This window comes from Solanum verrucosum, unplaced genomic scaffold, assembly GCF_900185275.1.
Source record: "Solanum verrucosum unplaced genomic scaffold, falcon-dt-bn FXZP01000175.1, whole genome shotgun sequence".
Classification (NCBI taxonomy): Eukaryota; Viridiplantae; Streptophyta; class Magnoliopsida; order Solanales; family Solanaceae; genus Solanum; species Solanum verrucosum.
In genome coordinates, this window is record NW_026020399.1 from 368,213 (window position 1) to 387,358 (window position 19,146).

Genomic DNA, 19,146 nt, shown 5'->3' on the forward strand with positions numbered 1-19,146 from the left:
GGAGAGTTAATTCCGGGATAACTTTTAAGTACCCTTTATTTCCTTGTTTGGTTGAAAAGCTTGGGATAACTTATCCCAGGATTAAGAATTAATACCGGGATAAGTTATCCCTCCCATTTGGTGGTATAGTAATCCCGGGATAGAATAGGAAAATGACAACTATATCCCTTTAAGCCCTTTGTATATATCATTTTTCACATTTATGTATATTTACATTATTTTTAATATCATGTATACTAATATTCATTACTTCTTATTTTTAGGATAATTATTTATATTTTTCTATTAAAAAATTACACTATATAAATATAATTTTTATTTATGAATTTATTTGACTAATTCTTATGTTTATTTATATTTTGATTTCACATAAATCTTCTTTCACTTTAATAAAACTTAAAGAGGAAAATTCTATTTTTAAGCTAAATAAGAAAAAAAGTTATATTTTTAAATACATATGGTACTTACCATGAGAATGCATAAACAAAAATATTTAAGCTAAATAAAATAAATGTTTTATTTTAAAAAATAAATAATTAAAGTTTGCAAAGAAAATATTAACTAAATAAAACGAAGGGTAATTTTGTAAACAAACAACTTGTTCTTAAAATTTATGCAATATATATTGTTTTAATACAACAAATCAAACACTCAATAAGAAATAATCTTAACACAAATTTATAGCTGCTTGCTCTAGTTTTAGCAAGTGTTTTAGTGCAATTTTGGTCAATTTTTTGGAGTTTTTGCTATTATTTTTTTTTCAAGTCTTAATAGACGTTTTAATGCGGTTTTTGTTACTGAATTGGTGGATTTTTTGCTTCTGTTTGAATTCAGATTTGGTTCAATTTTTGTGGTTATTTTTATGCAAATTTTGTCCAGTTTTAGCTGTTTTAGTGCAGTTTTTGCAGCTGGTTTGGTGTATTTTGGTCACTTTATTGCTGTTTTCTTGAAGCATTTTTGGAGTTTTTATCCAATATTTTTGGTTATTTTGATACAGTTTTTACTTCAAATTATGATTGATTTGTTTTTAATTAATATTTTACTTATGATAGTGAAGAGGAGAGGCTTCCCACGGGCCTATTTCAATTCATATGAAATACAAATTTAAACATACTCACGTAATTTATTTTTAAAAGTGAATAAATAAAGCTCTATAAAAAATACATATAAAAAGCCTAAATAAGATGAAAGATATTTTTGTAAACAAACAACTTATTCTTAAAAAGTATGTCATGCATATTAGTTTTAATACAACAAACCAAACAATCAATAAAAAACAATCTAAGCATAACTAATCCCAGCATAACTAATCCCATCATAACTTGTATTCAAACCAAACGACCCCTTAGACTTTAGCTTTTTAGTCTAAAAGTATTGAGATTATTATTTATTTTTTTAGGCTTCAAAAAAGAGGTCTAAGTATGGATTAACACAAAGGATAATGGTGGATATTGAAAAATTAAAACACCATTGATAAGTTAGAAAAAATTTGAAAAATAACTAATGAGTTTTGTGAATTTGTGAAATTGATTTAAAATTGTGATTGAGATTATTGGATTTGTGGTGGTGAACTTGTATTTGAATTTTCAAGTCAAATGGGGAAAAATCTCATCTATTTGACATGAATTTACTGAACAATGTGGAATAAATATGAAGAACATGCTTCTTTGGAATTTTTATTTTTTTAAAAAAAATGCTTATCTAAAATTTCCAGAAATTACAAAAGTGGCTTAATTGATTTTTTTAATTTTTAAACATGTAATTTCTTAAAGTCCACATGTAAGCAATTGTACTTCACACACACTAATTAGATGAAGAAAGGGCTTAAAATATTACGTTTTGATGAGTTTAGGGGTTCAGTTGACAAATTGATAAGTAGGAGGGTTCAACTTACAAACGGAGTCAAGTACAAGAGTCTCCCAGGTCATTCCGCCTTTAGAAAATAGAACATTAAGATAGGAATAAAAAATAACTTTACTATTAACGGATGGCAAAAATATCCCTCGACATAGAATACATGGACAATTTTGGCGCTTTACCGATAATTTAAATTGCATTATTTTGTACTTTTTTTATTTTTCACTCGGTGTTCGAAGCCCATATTGGAGCCTTGACTAAATTCAAATCGCACATTGAAGGGCCCATTCGAGGGTGACGCTCCCAATAAGATTTTTCCTATATCCAAGACTCAAATACAAGACCTCTAATTAAAGGTAAAACAATCTCACTACTGTATCACAGCCCATATTGATGCATTATTTTGTACTTGCTAACGAAAGTGAACGTTGAAGAAAAGTAAGGGCATCTAGTGATGTTTGCATAAGAAAGCACATGAAAGCCAAGGAAATGATAATCATCGTAATTAGTACTTTGTCCGTCTTTCATTTTATTTGTCCATGTTTAACTTATACAATTGACATAATATTCCTTAAGAATTATCCTCGTTTAATTATATTTATTCGGTATTGACTTGACATATTTCTTAAGAAATAATAATAAAATAACAATTTTATCATATCACCTTTTAAATATAACGAATTCAAAAATTTTGAGAAATAATTATTGTTAATAATAAGGGTAAATTAGGAATTGAGTGATAGATCATATCTTGATTTTTCAAATTGATCAAGTAAAAGTAGACATCTATTTAATACTATATAGTGGGCAAGTAAAAGTAGATAGATGAAAATAATATTCAATATTTTAGGAAATGACTATAGTTAATAAAGGTAGATTAAGAACTGAAATATCGAGCAATATATGATGTAAAAAAAAATAATCTTGGGTCTAACCCAACCCCAAAAGCTAACTCAAAATAAGAGAATTGCTCAAATCCATAATTCCCAAATATCTAGTGCATTGACAGTTTAATTATGAAAACTTAGTACCACTTCGTGTAGACAATTTACTATGAGGACATATCATCGATAATTATAAATTGAGATGGGCCGACTCTAATACCAGGTAAAACAACAGATTTTGAACTAACTCAATCTGAACTCATGAAAAAGAAATCACCTAAATTTATATAAAAAATCATAATTTTTTCATCCAATACACAAGAATCAATAATTGTCTTGACTAGCTTTTTTGTTCTTCTGGTCTACATTATTTCAACATAGCTGGAATATTTAGCAATATTCAAAATGACATGCTGCTTTGTTTTTTTTTTTTTTCGCTCATGGCATCAAACAAAAAAAAAAGGAGAAAAAGAAAGGAAGAAAAGCAAAAGTTGTAATAGCCATTGTTACGAAAAGAATCTGTCATTGGAAAAGTCATCTCTATTCACTAATAATTGAGATATGTCATTCGTATGATCAATTGGCGAATCTATATATATTGACCATATATTATTTATAAATAACATTTTTTTTAAAAATATTTTGTGTATCATATAACTGGCACTAATTATGTGACCCTTTTTTTTTTCATCTTACAAAGTAGTGAATTTAAAATTTATTGATCTAAAACTAAAAGTGTAAGTGTTGAGTTCATTAATTTGTGAAATAAAAAGAAGTTTTGTACAATTTATATTAGTTGTGCAAGATAACTAATTAAGTTTTCCATTTTCATAGCATTTAACGTAAAAAATATATTAGTATTAGTTGTGTCTGTTTTTTTTTGTCTAACTAATTAATGGATTTCAAAATTTGAAAACTTAAAATTGAAAATTAAGTGTGTGTTTGGTTATTCTTCGTTACGAAATTTGACAAAAAATAATTTTTGTTATCAAAGTAAAATATGATATTCGAAAATTGGACTCATGTTTGGTCAAAAATACATAATAAAGTTATTTTTTTGACTTTTTGTGAGATATTCAGAGTGGAAAAATAATAATTTTTTAAAATGGTTTTTCAAGTTTTTGAAATCTGAAATTCAACTTAAAATTTTACGATCAAACCTGTTCGGAAGTTCAACTTCAGAAAATAATACAAAATTTCATAGCCAAATACATTTACCAACTTGTGAAACAATAAAAAGTCCCACACGATTAATATAAGACATAGAATAAAGTGTTTCATAACATTTACATAATAATATTAGTTTAATACTTGCCACAATAGTCTATGATGTAACAATTATTTAGGCTAATTTATGTAAATTAAATAGTCATAGATAATATATCATGTCTTTCAAACTATTTTCCCTATGTTTATTTAAGTTAAAACTTGGGCTCGAAGGGATAGTTGACAATTAACCAACGCGTGATCACCACGTTTATGTTTACCTTACCTCTTTCTAAATACCAACTTTTTTCATGCATTTTTTTTCTTCCAATTATTTAATATTCAAAATTTATTGAATTAATTAAATTTGTATCTGCTACAGAAAATTGAAAAACTTATTGTCTATTGAGTTTTGTTTAATTTGATTTTGAAGAAGACATGATCTTTAACTTTTTAAGGTTTAAATTGAATATATATAACACTGAGAATTAATTAAATTCGTATTAGAATGTTGTTATATATCAAATTAGGAGTTGGTTATAATTTGTTTCACAGTTATGTTACATTTTCAAGTAAATCCTAGTAATTCGCAAGAATAAGTGGCAAACTCATCATTTAGAAACTCTTGATGATCTTCCATTATTTTGCATAATTTATTCCATAATTACAATATAATTTGTACAAAATTTCTGGTAATTTGTTGCTAATTATAGCAAATTGAGATTATTCATCAAACTCTTGGCGATCCATCACAAATTGTGGCAAGGCAAGTTTTTCTGACTATCAATTAGGAATGAACTCCAACTTTTAGCTTTAGGGTGGAGGCTATTTTAGCACAATTTTAAAAAACAAGATCAAAGGATAAATAGCATTACGGAATGATTCGAGTATAACATAAATTAAATATGGTCCATTTAAGAAAGAAATGCTCTTTTTAGAATTTTATATATTCTTAAATTCAAATGCACTGTCTTTTTTTTTTCTTTTTCCTGATCGATGTTCGATGTTCACATTTGAGTTCGACTAAATTTGAATGTGCATCAAAAAGTATTAGCGCTTCCTAACAAAGTATGACTTTATTCTCAGGGACTCAAACCTGAAACTTGTGGTTAATAATGAATGAGTATTTACCACTCCACCATAAATTGTGTCCCACAACCCTACTTGTTGTTATACATCCCTTTTCTTATTACCTCTCATTTTCTATTTTTGACTTTTACTCCATGATAATTTTTTGTTATGAAGTTTTATGATAAAATCCTAAATATATATATAAAATTTTGAAAAGATTGAAGGAAGAAAAATATGTAAATGATATTTCACAGTAATTATCTTCTCCCACTCTAGTTCTAATATATCCAATCCCCCACACCATCTTCCCTACATAACCCTATAATAACTTACCCCCCACTTTAATGTTTGAATAAATCATATGAAAATATTTATGTAATAGAGTAATATTTTCTACTCTGTCCTAATTTATGTGATACTTTTCATTTTTCGAGAGTCAAACAATTTAAGTTTGATCGAGAATTTGCACATTAAATCTTCGTATTTTTTGAAATGAAATTTATATATTTTATAAATTACGTAAAAAGTACTATAAATCACAATAATTGACAATTCAAAATATTTAGAAGAAATATGAAAAATTTATGGTCAAAGATAGATGGATTTGAATCTCGAAATTCGAAAAGTGCCACATAAATTGGGACGGAGAGAGTATTTATTAATAAACACTAGAATTTATTACTCACTTCATTCCATATTAAGTTAATTTTTGAGGTGTTTTACACCCTTTAAAAAAAGTAGATTAAGACATAAATTGAACCTAGTTTTCCATTTTTACCCTTATTAATTATTGTCAAATTTATGATTAAAATAACTAAATATTAATTAATCACTAATTCCAATACTAACTAATGAAGGGTAAAATTGGAAGAACACTTTAAAAATAGTCTTAAAAACTAAACAATTAAGTTAATTTGAAAAATGAAAAATGCCTCAAAAATTAACTTCATAAACACTAGAAGTTTACTTAATGCCACGTGTATACAATTTCCCATGGATGCCAAGATAAAATAAGAGGACTAGATTGATGATAAATATTTACCATATTGTATTTATACTAAATCACTTAATTTTTAATAATCAAACAAAGAGACTTTCATTATGAATTAAAATTTTTAATTCATGTTTAAGAATCTTTCAATAAAAAGCTCATGTTTTAATTTGATTAGATTAATTAATTATAAAATTTTAATAATTCAATTGATTCACAATATATACTTTTATATTTATGGTGAGCATTCAATCCCCACTCTATAATCGGTAATCCCCTCTCCGTTTTCCTCCTCCCCAAATACATTGAAAAATAAATTTAAAAATTAGTTAAATGAGTGGATTTTTTAAATTTAGATGATTAGTTTGTTATTTTTGTTTTTTCAAAAAGCATATGCATTGACGTGTACTGAGTGTCGACATTGAGCAGCCACCGTGGAATGGCGCATTTTAACCACCCCACCCACTATTTACCCCATGCCCCTAGAAAACTGTTTCCCTCGTCTAAAAAGTCACTAATTTTTTTGCGCCTATAAATTTCCAAGTTCCAAATCGAGAAAGTTCCCCTATAGTATCAGAATCTCCAATTCCACTCAATTTTCAAAAACCCTTCTCTCTCTCTCTCTCTTCAGTCACTATGAAACAGCACGCAACAGTTGCTTCCACAGCTGACACGTGTAAAACCATCGAAATCGCCGTCGTCGAGCGGCAGCATCACCGTTCTCAGCCGCTACTTCCGCCGCAAGCTATTAAGCTTTCACCGGTACCAACCGCCGACGATAATCCCTATGATTTTGAAGTTAATTACAGTTGCGCCGATGACAACGAGGAAGACTTTTTCATTCCTCCTCTTAACTTCGCTATGGTTGATAATGGCATTTTCCGGTCTGGTTTCCCTGATGTAGATAACTTCTCGTTTCTTCAAACGCTTGGACTTCGTTCTATTATGTAAGTTAATTAGTATTACTGTTCTGATAGTACTAGTTATTTAGCTTAAGTTTTTCGACGACGAGAATTGATGAATTAGGGATTTTTTATTTTGTTGACAGATACCTGTGTCCAGAGCCATATCCAGAAGCAAACATGGAGTTTCTCAAGGAAAATGATATTCGCTTGTTTCAGTTTGGAATTAAAAATAGCAAAGTACGTTTGTCATTTTCTCTGATGTTGATAGATTTGCTTCTTTCCGTTGATCTGAGATGAAAGATGAAAGTAAAATCAACACATTTAATATCTGAAGCTAAATATGGTAAATTCGTGAATTGACTTGACGGAGAGGAGAATGCCAATTTTTTTCAAGTTAGAAATGAGATGATGAAGGTTAAAGGTGAGAGAAAAACACTAAAATAATTGAAAGCACGGCCAATTAGATTTCGGAAAAATCAGTTAACTTTGGCGTTTATAGGATTACCGTTCATTGAAAAAGAGGACTATGGAACAGTTTTTTGAACATAAGATTTTGGCAGAATACATAAAATGATGCTTGTTTATTTGTATCTGTACATAATATACATGATTCTCCAAGATTTAATTAATTCATTTTCTGTCCGCATCGTATGGTGATCTTCTGCTCAAGTCATGTGGAAGGATGTAATAAACTGACTATGTCAATATTTGGTTTTCAGAAGTTAAAGGAAAATTAATTCGTGAAGGGTTCGGATTGTGATGAAAAGCTGCACAATAATTTATTGTATTTTGGAGAATGCCTCAAGATGATAGGTCTAGAATTTGGCTGTTGCTGATCTTAAAGGCCATGGTCCACATAGGATTTAGAAATTAAATTATTAGTACTACTTTCCAGTGATACAAATAATGATCTAAGGATAACCACAAGTATTGCTTTAGAGAAAAGAATCAGTGGAAGTCTTGCTATGTTTATTTTTTTTTTTTTCTTTTTCTGATTGTTGTTTTGATTTGCGAGAATCTACTTCTAAAACTCAAAACATTGTCTTTCCAGTCATATCCTTGTTTAAATCACCACCTAGTTGGCACCACAATTACCTCTCTTAGTTATGCGCACTAGGTGTGTCTTTAGAAGGCACTGACTATCAACCTTCCAGATTCTATGTCCTACTCGTATACCTCAACACTTGTGTGTTTTGTAATCCTTGTATCTGTATAGAAAGCAGAAGATATGTATTAACTGGAAATCTCGGATTATTTGTATTCTTAGGTCTGCCTCGTAAGACCTTAGCTTAAGTTTTTTTTGTATCTATATGTTTTTGTTCTGTTGGTTATGCATGTCTCATAGTAACCATCTGTAGTACCATTAAGTTTACCCCTCGTTGAGAAGGTCTAGTCATGACTAGTCATGTTTAAACTTGAATTATGCTTAAGTTGTAATTGTAGCTTGGAAGAATTAATATCAAATCACTGAATTTCGCTTGAGCATAGAGCACATGAATTTCAATAATTAGAAGTAACAATACTTCCGAACTGGTTGTGAGTTGTGATCTGGGTTTCATTAGATCCAACTTTTGTGTAGCTATTTTTTCTAGGACTAACTAAATAGGATAGTCCTCCTCTTCTCTGTGAAGAGAGAGAGAGAGCATGGCAATGGAAAGGTTAGGTGCAGAAACACAAGGCACATTGGCAATCACTTAAAAGTTAAAACTTAGTTATAGACTTCCATTTCATTCATTTAACTGATTGGTAAAGCTTTAGTGTTTCTTTTGGATCTTCAAGCAGAGATCAAATGATGTGTTGCTTGATCGTTGTCTTTCTATCTTAACATCTAACTGCTGAAATTAGCAAAAATTTTCCTATTTCCTTTTGTCTCTCTATGGCTTTATGATTAACCAGCCAGTTGCTATGTGTGGTAGGTTGTTGGCTTCAGTCTTCTCTTGTCCCAGCTTAACTGTCAAAACTCAAATGTCTGTCTCAGTTATTGGGTGACAGACTACACTCTATATTCCCGCATATGCGGTAAAAAATTATACTTTAAAAAAGAACCTGATTCCTTTCCTTTTAGCTTGTTTTTATTACCTCATCAATAGCTATAAGGGTTTCCTGAAGATATGCTTGAGTCACACTCTATTCCAGGCTTGAGATTTGCTTAACGCGGCAATCAATGTCGACATGGTCCATGAGTCCATCTTGAGATTAATCAAAAATAATGGTAGGTTTTGAATTTGCTAGTAAGAAAAGGTTAAAAAATAGAAGAAAATAACTCAACAACAGTCACTAAACTCATGCTGGAAATATAGAAAAGGGCTCAAGTAATCTTGTTCTTTCTTTTTTTGGTCCTCTCCCCCGGGTTCATTGCATTTTTGAGATATTGTAGAAGATTTTCAGCATGGTTCATTGGACTTTACTGCTGCTAAAGGATTGATCACATCTGTTTGGTGCCCGAGAAGAGTATTTTGTTTTGTTCTTGTACGAAAAATAATTATTGGTGATTGATTTTTACAATTATGCTCTCAGGAACCTTTTGTAAATATTCCAGAAGAGAAAATTCGTGAAGCATTGGGGGTTCTAATTGGTATGCTCTTTCAAAACGACAATACTAACTTTTAATCAAAGTGAGTTTAATACTGCTATCTTCCTGTGCTAATATCTTTAACCTGCTGCTCACAGATGTTAGAAATCACCCGGTGTTGATCCACTGCAAACGTGGGAAGGTGTGTAATATTTACTTATTATGTTGTAGCCTCAATTCCAAAGTAAGAGTACCTTACTTAAATTATGCTTCTTTTTTTGTCCATATTCCAGCACCGAACTGGTTGCCTTGTTGGATGCTTGAGAAAATTGCAGAAGTGGTGCCTAACTTCTGTGTTTGACGAGTACCAGCGTTTTGCTGCTGCCAAAGCAAGAGTATCAGATCAGAGGTTTATGGAGCTTTTTGATGCATCCAGCTTCAAACAACAGTCACTGCCATTTTCGTGTTCAAAGAGGTAACAATCAATCAGTACACGTAAACAGGGATTCTGCTTCTTTTCTTTGCTGTGTTTGGCATTCAATAAATTGTAAGAGTTGGTGACTTCTTGAAGAAGTACATGTCGTTAATGAAGGAAATGGTCATTCTTTTTCCATCACAAGATCAATTAAAGAAGATTTATGAGTTATCTCCTTGTTGGAGAGCTCGTAGCTTCCTTGAATTTTCTGTAATGTGTTTAGTATAGATACATGCTTAGATTTCATTTTTAGATTCCATCACCTGGTAAAGAAACATTTTGTCAAATGTTGAGAAGAGTGTTATTTGTGAAAACTACCAGGAGTAGAACTGGTTCTCTCCATCTGGGTTCGTCCTGCCAACTATGATTAAACCAAGGCAGCTACTAGAAAGCAAGTTGTACCGGTGATGCGACCTGGTGTCTGGTTCTCTGATAAATATCTTTGTGTAACTTATTAGTATGTTGTAGCCTATCATCTGTACTAGAAGCTTTAATTATAGTTGTAACTAGGAAGGTCTAGCAAGCCAACAAGTGCTCAATGATTCTGTTGGGTTAGAAGAAACGAGTCTCTTGTAGTTTTTGCATATTTCAACACAATGACTTAAATCCCATGGCTTATTTAAATTTTACTAGCAATTTTTGCCATTCTCTAGTTCATTACAAATTTGTGACAAATTAAGGTGCCATGATGTTATGCAAATGTTGCAAGTTATAAAGGAACACTGCTAGAGTTCTTTTTGATGAAAGTTTTAACTTTATCCGCTGATTTTCCTTGTCCTCATAGTAGCTTTATAAAAATTCTAGTTGTTGACATCGGATGATGATTGATTGAAGAATAAAATGATCAATTCACAATATATAGGATGACGCAAAACTTTAGATTTTGAATTAATCAATTGAAATATCTTATTGAGGGGTAACTTATATAAAGGATTTTTTTCGACTTGAGTACGAGGTTTATTCAGTCCCAACTTAGTTTTGATGGTTCCCTTTTACTAGATTTCATTGTAGGTCGAAGCAATTAAATGAAACTATCATCTACTTAATCTCTACAATCTAGATATCATTGCTTTGCTGTACTAAAAATGGTACAGTATTACTCCTTACATTTAATTATTTATATGGCAAATCATTTTTCAACCTCTTAGATTATACTATTACTCATTCTGTTCTAATTTATACGATACTTTTCGTTTTTCGAGAGTCAAATAGCTTAAGTTTGATCAGGAATTTGCACATGAAATCTTCATTTTTTAAAAATGAAACTTATAAACTACGTAAAAAGTACTATAAGTTGCAATGATTGATAATTCAAAAATGTTTAAAAGCTATGAAAATATTACAATCAAAGATAGACTTATTTGAATCTTGAAATCAAAAAAGTGCCATGTAAATTGGGATTTGAGGGAGTAGTTAATATGAATATTGTGATAAAATATTCATATTAATCATTATTTTTAAATGGGTTTAAATTGGATTAGTAAAAATAATGAATGGAGTGCTGAAAATTATCTTTCCCTTAGAGTGGTAAGTATTCCTTCATCCTTAATAAGAAGTCTCGGGTTCGAATTTTTCTGCGTACACGGAAGCGCCTTTTTAAAGGAGTGTTTTAATGTGAGTGTTGAACACCGAATGAAAAATTATTTTAAAAAGCATATATAGTAACAGATTGTACAAAGGTTATCCCCCTGTCTTTTCACCCACTCCCCCCTTATAAAAACAAAAAAAGACAAGGAAAACGATTATTGATAGTGGTCGTCGACTCAATTCATTTTGTCTTATGACGAATATACCTGCTGAATTATTGGCCATTGTTGATAACATAAAGTTTATATCTTAAGATGATCTTTATGAAAATATTGTTAAAGAATTTAAACAGTGAAAATCAGAATTGTTTTACTTTGTTCTTCTTATCTTTTCTTCTTCTTTGAAATTACTCCATTTGTTTCAATTTGTGTGACACTTTTTATTTTTTAGAGTCAAATTGTTTAAGTTTGACTAGGAATTTGTGCATGAAATCTTCAATTTTTTTGAAATGATGTTCATATATTTGTAAATTACACGTAAAAAGTACTGTAAGTCTCAATAATTGATAATTCTAAATGTTTAAAAGATTTATGAAATATTTACAATTAAAGATAGATTTATTTAAATCTTAAAATTCGAAAAGTGCCACATAAAATGAAACGGGGAGAGTAGTTTGCTTTGAAGTGAAGTTGACTCATCTTATTAGTGAAGTTCATATATATTCTTATTTCTTACTACAATAGGAGTATTTATTTTTCCCACTATGTGATACCCACGTCAACTTCCATCTTTAATTATAAATTTTCTACAACACTTAAATAGTGTTGGGTCAAGATTATAGGCTTAACTTTTTTATCATGAAAAGAAAGTTGATGACAAAAAAGTTTTATCCTTTTCTTGCATAAAAAGTAAACTGAAAGGATTCTGTTACATTACCTATTTTAATAGCGGGGATGACACAATGAATGAACGTGGAATACTACTTTTGAAACTTGTTTTCTTTATTTCTATTAGAAAAATTATTTTCGTTATTTAAAGAACTTATTTTTCTAAAGAAAATTTGACCAACTGAATTATGAGAAAATAAAAAAATGTTTCCCTCCCTAGCGAACACACCCATAGTCTATTGCAATTTCCACAATAATGTGCAACTATTTTTCCTTCTCTAGCTAATTATAAGAGATTATTATTCCTTTTCATTTTTACCTAATTTTAAATTTCTCTGTTTTTCCTGGTCTCATCAAATAAAAATTATCATAATAGACTTGTCCAACGGCAATGTAAGTGGGCGTTTGATCATATTTTATTGTAAAATTTGAAAAAAAAAATTGTATTCAAAGTAAAAATGATATTTAAAATTTGGTCATAGTGAATTTCTCAACAGTGAATTAAGAATGCTTAAAAATTAACTTATAAAGGTAAGACAAAAGTAATTTCATGAAAAGAGGAACAGGACACTACCAATTATTTGTATAATAAAAATCTCACTATAAAGTAGCTTTGATTTATCAGATTATTTTTTATTACAAACTTTAGAACCCTTTATAGTACCACACAGCAATCTCTCTCTCTCACACACACCATCTTTTGTATAATTATGTGATATTAAATAAGCAAATAATGTGTTAATTAGCCAGGTTTGTATAACTTCCAAGAACATAATCATCATTTTCTTTAAGCACTTGCAATTGGATCAACAAATTCCACATTAATTAGCTTCCATAGCCTTCATTGCTTCAAATCTTGGCTCTTTGGCCTGAAACTTGAGTCCAGCATATAACTTCATGTAATCATCAAACACGAATTTCGGATAAACTTGCTTGCTTTCCTCTGCCCCAATTAGAGCTGGTGCTGGATAGATCACCGCGTCATTTCCTGGATTATAAAATGATGCTAGTGACATCCGAGTCCCATCTGTTTGTGCAATCACTCTGTGCATCACACTCTTGTACTTCCCATTCGTGATCACCTGTTTTATAACATTTTCATAAATACCCTTTTTAGTACTACTTCTAAATTATAGTGTGATAAAAGCACACACACACTTAGTGAATCTTGTACCTCAAGTTGGTCACCAAGGTTAACCACAATAGAGTGGCGCATGGGAGGAACATCGATCCATTGCTCGTCTTTGAGGAGTTGAAGGCCACTCACTTTGTCATCTTGGAATAGAAGTATGATGCCACCAGCGTCTGTATGAGCGCGGAGTCCCTTTATCAAATCAGGCTTAGGACATGGTGGATAGTTGCTAACTTTAGTCCCAAAATTGGGACCTTTTGATCCATAAAAGGCATTTTTCAAGTAACCTTTTTCAAGTCCAAGATTTTCACAGAGCAAGTCAAGTAACTCCTCAGCCAACTTCTCCAATCTTTTCGCGAAATCTCTCATGACCTCTCTGCATCATTTGGGACATGAATTTACGTACTATAAACTTAAAAAAAAAAACTATTCATCTATGTATAGTATAGTATTTGCATTACCTGTATTCGTCGTCAAGATCAGGTACTTGAGAGATGTTAGAAACAGGAAGATGGCGCAAGAAGAAAGTGCTTTCCCAATCCAAATCAGTAACCTCAGCTTGAACAGCTTCAAGTCCCTTACTTGCCACCAGTTCCTTAAATCTCTGTTCCATGCACTTCTTGTAATGTCCCTTTGTCAATTTCTCCACAGTGTCCATTACTTCATGTGGAATTCCATGGTTCACCAACTACAATAATCACATAAACATATTAAGAAAAACATCTATTTGCAAAGATTACGATACTTTCTGTTTCATTTTATGTGTCTTAGTTTGATTGGATATAAAGTTTATTAAGAAAGTAATTAAATAATGTCACGCTGTAGTCTTTAAATCATGTGGTATTAAACAGATCAATGCAAGATGTTGGAATTACAGAGTTACTCAATATAGAAAGTGACGTTTGTGTTTTTAAAACATGGTGAGTTGTGTATGTTTAAGCAAAATGTAAATATTACCTCAAAGAATCCCCAATTCTCACATGCATCTTTGATCAGTTCCAAAGTGTTGGATCTCTCATCTCCATTGAGATTTTCCAAGTTGATAATTGGGAAGTTCTCCATCTTAATTCTTGGTAATTAAAGTATATATGCGTTAAACAAATAGGATATGTGATGTGAATTATTCAAAAGATTGAAGAGATGAATATTAAAATGTTTGATGAAAAAGAATGATACTTTGAAAGGGTATTTATAGGAGAAGAAATCAAGAATTTAGGAATTATATAACAAGTGGGATCTGCTCTTTACCTTATTTTTGGTCCTACCATTCTTACATTATTACAAGTCTCACAATGCCCCCCCCTAAGTCCAAGTCGAATTCTGGTCACAGTTACTTATTGGACCTTCTTACCCTACACACAAGTGGGATTTTATAATTTTAGAGCTAATTAAAGATGTACAATTGGAAAATGACCAATTTTTTGGTGGCCAAAAATGATTTCCCCTTTTATCTTGACCAATATATATTTAATATAAAGGGCCTTGTCTGAAGGGGCTGCTCTAGTGAAAACTAATTTGATGATATTATTCATGTGTTATTTTAAATTTCTTGGTTCTGACTAAGTTGCCTCACACTTGAAAGTTTCTTAGGGGTGGACGTGACCGAATCTAGGATTTTAGAATTCGAGTGGATCATTAAAATAAGAAGAAGAAGGAAAGAATGTATTAAGTGAAAATCGTTTCCTAGTCCTCTAGGTAAATAACTTAACATTCAATCAAGTGCATGACTGTACCTAGCACATTGTACCCTAGGCGCCGAGCTAAGACTTGAACCTTATTGATTTTCGGTTCTAATCTTTTTAGATTACTGGTTTCTTATTGATTATTTGTACATATTTAATAAATTTTTAAAATAAAATAATGATTTGAACTAAAACCATTGAATTCAATCGAATCTATACTTGGCGCTCCGGCCCTGCATTGCACCCCACGTATCTTTCATATGAAATTTCTATCTATTGACTTGAGTAATTTTTTCTTGTTACACAAATTGTAGTGCAATTTAGTGCAGGACTTCCATGTCTTCTAGATTTTTCCTGAGTTAATGAAACTAAAAGTCTCTCTAAAACCTATGCCGTGTAGAAGCTATCTTTTAGTTGACCAAAAATACTAGGTGATTGCTTTTCGCTTTCCTAATTCTCGATGAGAAACGTTTTTCAGTACTAGGCTGTGTAGAAGCTATCTTTTAGTTGATCGAAAACACTAGGTGATTGCTTTTCGTTCTCAGTACTTAGTACATGATTGGAGAAAAAGATGATTGAAGATAACAAATACCTAATAAAATTGTAATTGAGGCTTGTGAGCTACTCGACATCACCGTCGCTTAAAGAAAGGAGATAATTTTAGAAATCTTCCCTACGATTTCGCTTATCACACTACTCTCTCTTGTATTTTTATCAAATAGGAAAAATTACCTAAATACGTAATTCATTTTACCATATTTTCTAAAATTTTCTATCATTTGAAAAAATTACAAAATTCATACTCTCTCCTATTTTTGGATACATCACTATGCGTGATGTATTGGGACGTAATACATCACTTTACGCGATGTATCGGTCGGATACATCACTATACATAATGTATCGGGACGTAATACATCACTTTATGCGATGAATTTGTCGGATACATCTCTACACGAGATGTATCAGGACGTTGAGTGATGTATCCGAAATGGAAACGCGATGTATCAGGATGTTGAGCGATATATCCGAAACTGAGACGCGATGTATCGAGACGTTTTGGGGAATCCAAATTTAAGGCATTTTTGTAATTTGGAAAATGATAGGGATAAAATGTAATTAGTTCTTAATACCGTAAGATTTGTATAAAATTCCCTTTTGTATATTACACTAACCACTCTTATTTTGATTTTTTTTAAGGGGAAGGGCATTTAATTTATTTATTATTAATGTATTTTTTTAATTGAAGTCATTTTCTTTGAGGGCGGCCATGTGATCATTGGTAATGCATTTGATTTTTAAAAAAACTTAACAATGATTTTGATGTAATTAGAGACTGCAATCACGAATTTTAATTATTATATTCTTGAGCCAAATCTAGTCTTGATTAATTATCTTTGACTAGGACGTTTGAATTTTCGACATATCATATTTTATTTTTTTGGTACTTCAGCTATGTCATTCCATTTAATTGTTAATCAACAACTTTACCTAGTTAACTAATTGTTGAGTTTCGTACAGCTAATAAAATCTAAGCTGATGAAATATGCAGGCTAAAGCAAACTAATTACTCTCTCCATCCACTTTTAATTGTCATGATTTCCATTTTTAGAGTCAAACTATAAAAAATTTTACTAACATTTTACGATGTATTTTTTCATCATATTAATTAACAAAAAAATGCAGTTTATAGTATTTTTCGTATAATTTTTGAATATTTAAATTCTTTATTTAAAATATCAAATTTATGTAATCTAAATATGACAAATAAAAGTGAACAGAAAGAGTATAAGGTATCAAAGACATCCATTTGGCGATTTAAAACTTTGTCCTTGAGAAGTAATTATTTTTCATAATTCTAATACATAAACGTAATCGTTTTAGTCATGACTTCAATATTGTGCTTTGTCTAGAAAATTATCCAAAAAATAAAGTAATCGTATAATACTATAAGAGGAAATATAAAATTCGAGTGGTTATTCTCTATCTAAATTCGAGTTGTCAAATTCAATGCACATGAAAATACGAATTAGCTACCTTTGGACTACATGCCTAAGGTTTTTTTGTACGTCTTGATACTAATTAAATAGCAAATCATTAATGTTACAAAACAAATTTCAGAAATTGTTGTATTGCTGATATATGATGAATTTCAAAAACTCTTGTTATATTGGAGACTTTTTTCAAACTTTTATTATATTTTGGATAAATTAAATATAATGTATAAATTTGTCAAGTTAAGTAATTATACCTTAATTTTTCACTTTACCGGTTTATTTAATTATCAGGGATTCCAAGCACACGAATTTTCTACAAACATCTAGTTTAATTTACTAAAATAGATCATTTTGTGGAGGAAAATGAAAGAGTTGATCTTGCTCAATATTAACATCTTTGTTTTGAAGGGAAACACCATTACATAATCACACCTTTCACCTTAATATAAGGATCAAAACATGCATGGCTAAATCCATAGTTGATTTCTGTTTTAGAATAAAAATAAACTAGTGTAGCACTCAATTTTGACAAGCTAGTGGGGACTGAAAGATAGTAATGTAATAAAAGAAAGATTGAAACTAGGAACTCTATCGATCTGCTCTACTACCATGTAAAAGTGTACGTGACCATCTCATCTAAAATCTTAATTTGCTAGAAAGAACACGGAAAAAAACTTTTTCTTTTTATCCCACCACTTTTATTGCGACTCAAGAATTGAAGGTAGAAAATGCTTATCAGTGGAGTGATTTTTTAATCAGGAAAAACAAGTTCTTTAGTCCACTTCCACTTTTAGTTTTGATTTTTGTAAATCTAGTACCTAAACTTTATTGATCATTATCATCACTTAAAGTAAGCAGGAGTATCTATCTATCTATCTATAAAATAAAAAAATAAAAAAAGGGTCAACTTTTACCACCAATTTATATGGTTTAATAAAAGGGTCATGAGTCATGAGAGAATTAACTAGGGGTGTACAAAATCGAACCAAATTGTAAATCGAATTAAATTGAGAAAAAAAATCCGACTAGTGATTGGTTTGACTTGGTTTGATATTGAAAAAAAAACCCAATTATATTTGGGATGGTTTGGTTTTAACTAAAAAAAATCAACCCGAGACCAAACCAATCCGACATTATATATATAATTTTAAAATTTTATTTTATACATAAAAATATTTACTTTGATAAATTTTTTAAATATTTCTTATACTTTTTCATAGTTCTTATCTTTTAATATATTATTTCAAGTTTGAAACTTAGAATTCCGAATGGTTCAATAAAGATTATAGTCCACAGATGTTGATAATTATAATAAAGTTTAAATCAAAATCAAATTAATACTAATGCAAAAAGAAAATCAATTCAACACTAAAAATGACAATAATATTGAATATTTGTTCTTTGGTTTTACATTGGTTTAGACAATTCAAATACAATAATCTAATTTTAATTTCCTTTAATATTTAGTCATGTAACTAATACTTATTAAACTTATTTTAGCATGATTTAGTACTTTTAAATTATGATCATTTTCATTATGACTTGTCAATTTGCAATATTTGTTTTACGCGATTTCATTATTATTATTTTTTTGTTGGATAATTTAGTTTCATTACTCATATCATATTTTGTGTTATTTTCTTAAGAAACACCTTAGATAGTTGTATTTTGGTAGGACTAAAGAAATATTTGAAGTACAAGTAAATTATATGTTTGTATGAATACTTTATCGGAAAAAACTGAAAAAACCCGAAAATCTGAAATACCCCGAAGTTGAAAAACCCGAGTTTTATTGGTTTGGTTTGGTTTATAGATTTAAAAATCAGACACAAATGATTTTGATTTGATAATTGAAAAACCCGAACCAACCCGGTCATGTACACCCCTAGGATTAACAATCACATGCCTCTTGTCTCTCCATTAAGTACACTTCAATCATTGCAACCAAAGTACTTAATTTATCATGGTTAGCTAAAGTTTCTAATTTTTAACCATTAAAATATAAATTTCAAGAGGATAG

At 30.1% G+C, this 19,146-nt stretch overlaps 4 protein-coding genes across 4 annotated transcripts in view; 2 read left to right on the forward strand and 2 right to left on the reverse strand.

Annotated features, from left to right (window-relative positions):
* Positions 1-19,146, forward strand: part of LOC125839802 (protein disulfide isomerase-like 2-3) — a 367,278-nt gene that overhangs the window by 204,360 nt on the left and 143,772 nt on the right. The gene's annotated exons all lie outside the window — the stretch shown is intronic.
* Positions 1-19,146, reverse strand: part of LOC125839797 (glucan endo-1,3-beta-glucosidase 12) — a 282,415-nt gene that overhangs the window by 29,005 nt on the left and 234,264 nt on the right. The window lies entirely within an intron of this gene.
* On the forward strand, positions 6,569-10,512 carry LOC125839812 (probable tyrosine-protein phosphatase DSP4). The gene is made up of 6 exons (XM_049518815.1): positions 6,569-6,956; positions 7,058-7,151; positions 9,432-9,489; positions 9,585-9,628; positions 9,720-9,901; positions 10,223-10,512. Exons 1-6 carry the CDS (start codon positions 6,646-6,648, stop codon positions 10,266-10,268), a joined length of 735 nt encoding a protein of 244 aa, XP_049374772.1. The 5' UTR covers positions 6,569-6,645; the 3' UTR covers positions 10,269-10,512.
* Positions 12,915-14,660, reverse strand: LOC125839810 (1-aminocyclopropane-1-carboxylate oxidase 4). The gene is made up of 4 exons (XM_049518813.1): positions 14,405-14,660; positions 13,909-14,135; positions 13,490-13,823; positions 12,915-13,397 (listed from the first exon to the last, which is right to left on the reverse strand). Exons 1-4 carry the CDS (start codon positions 14,507-14,509, stop codon positions 13,137-13,139), a joined length of 927 nt encoding a protein of 308 aa, XP_049374770.1. The 5' UTR covers positions 14,510-14,660; the 3' UTR covers positions 12,915-13,136.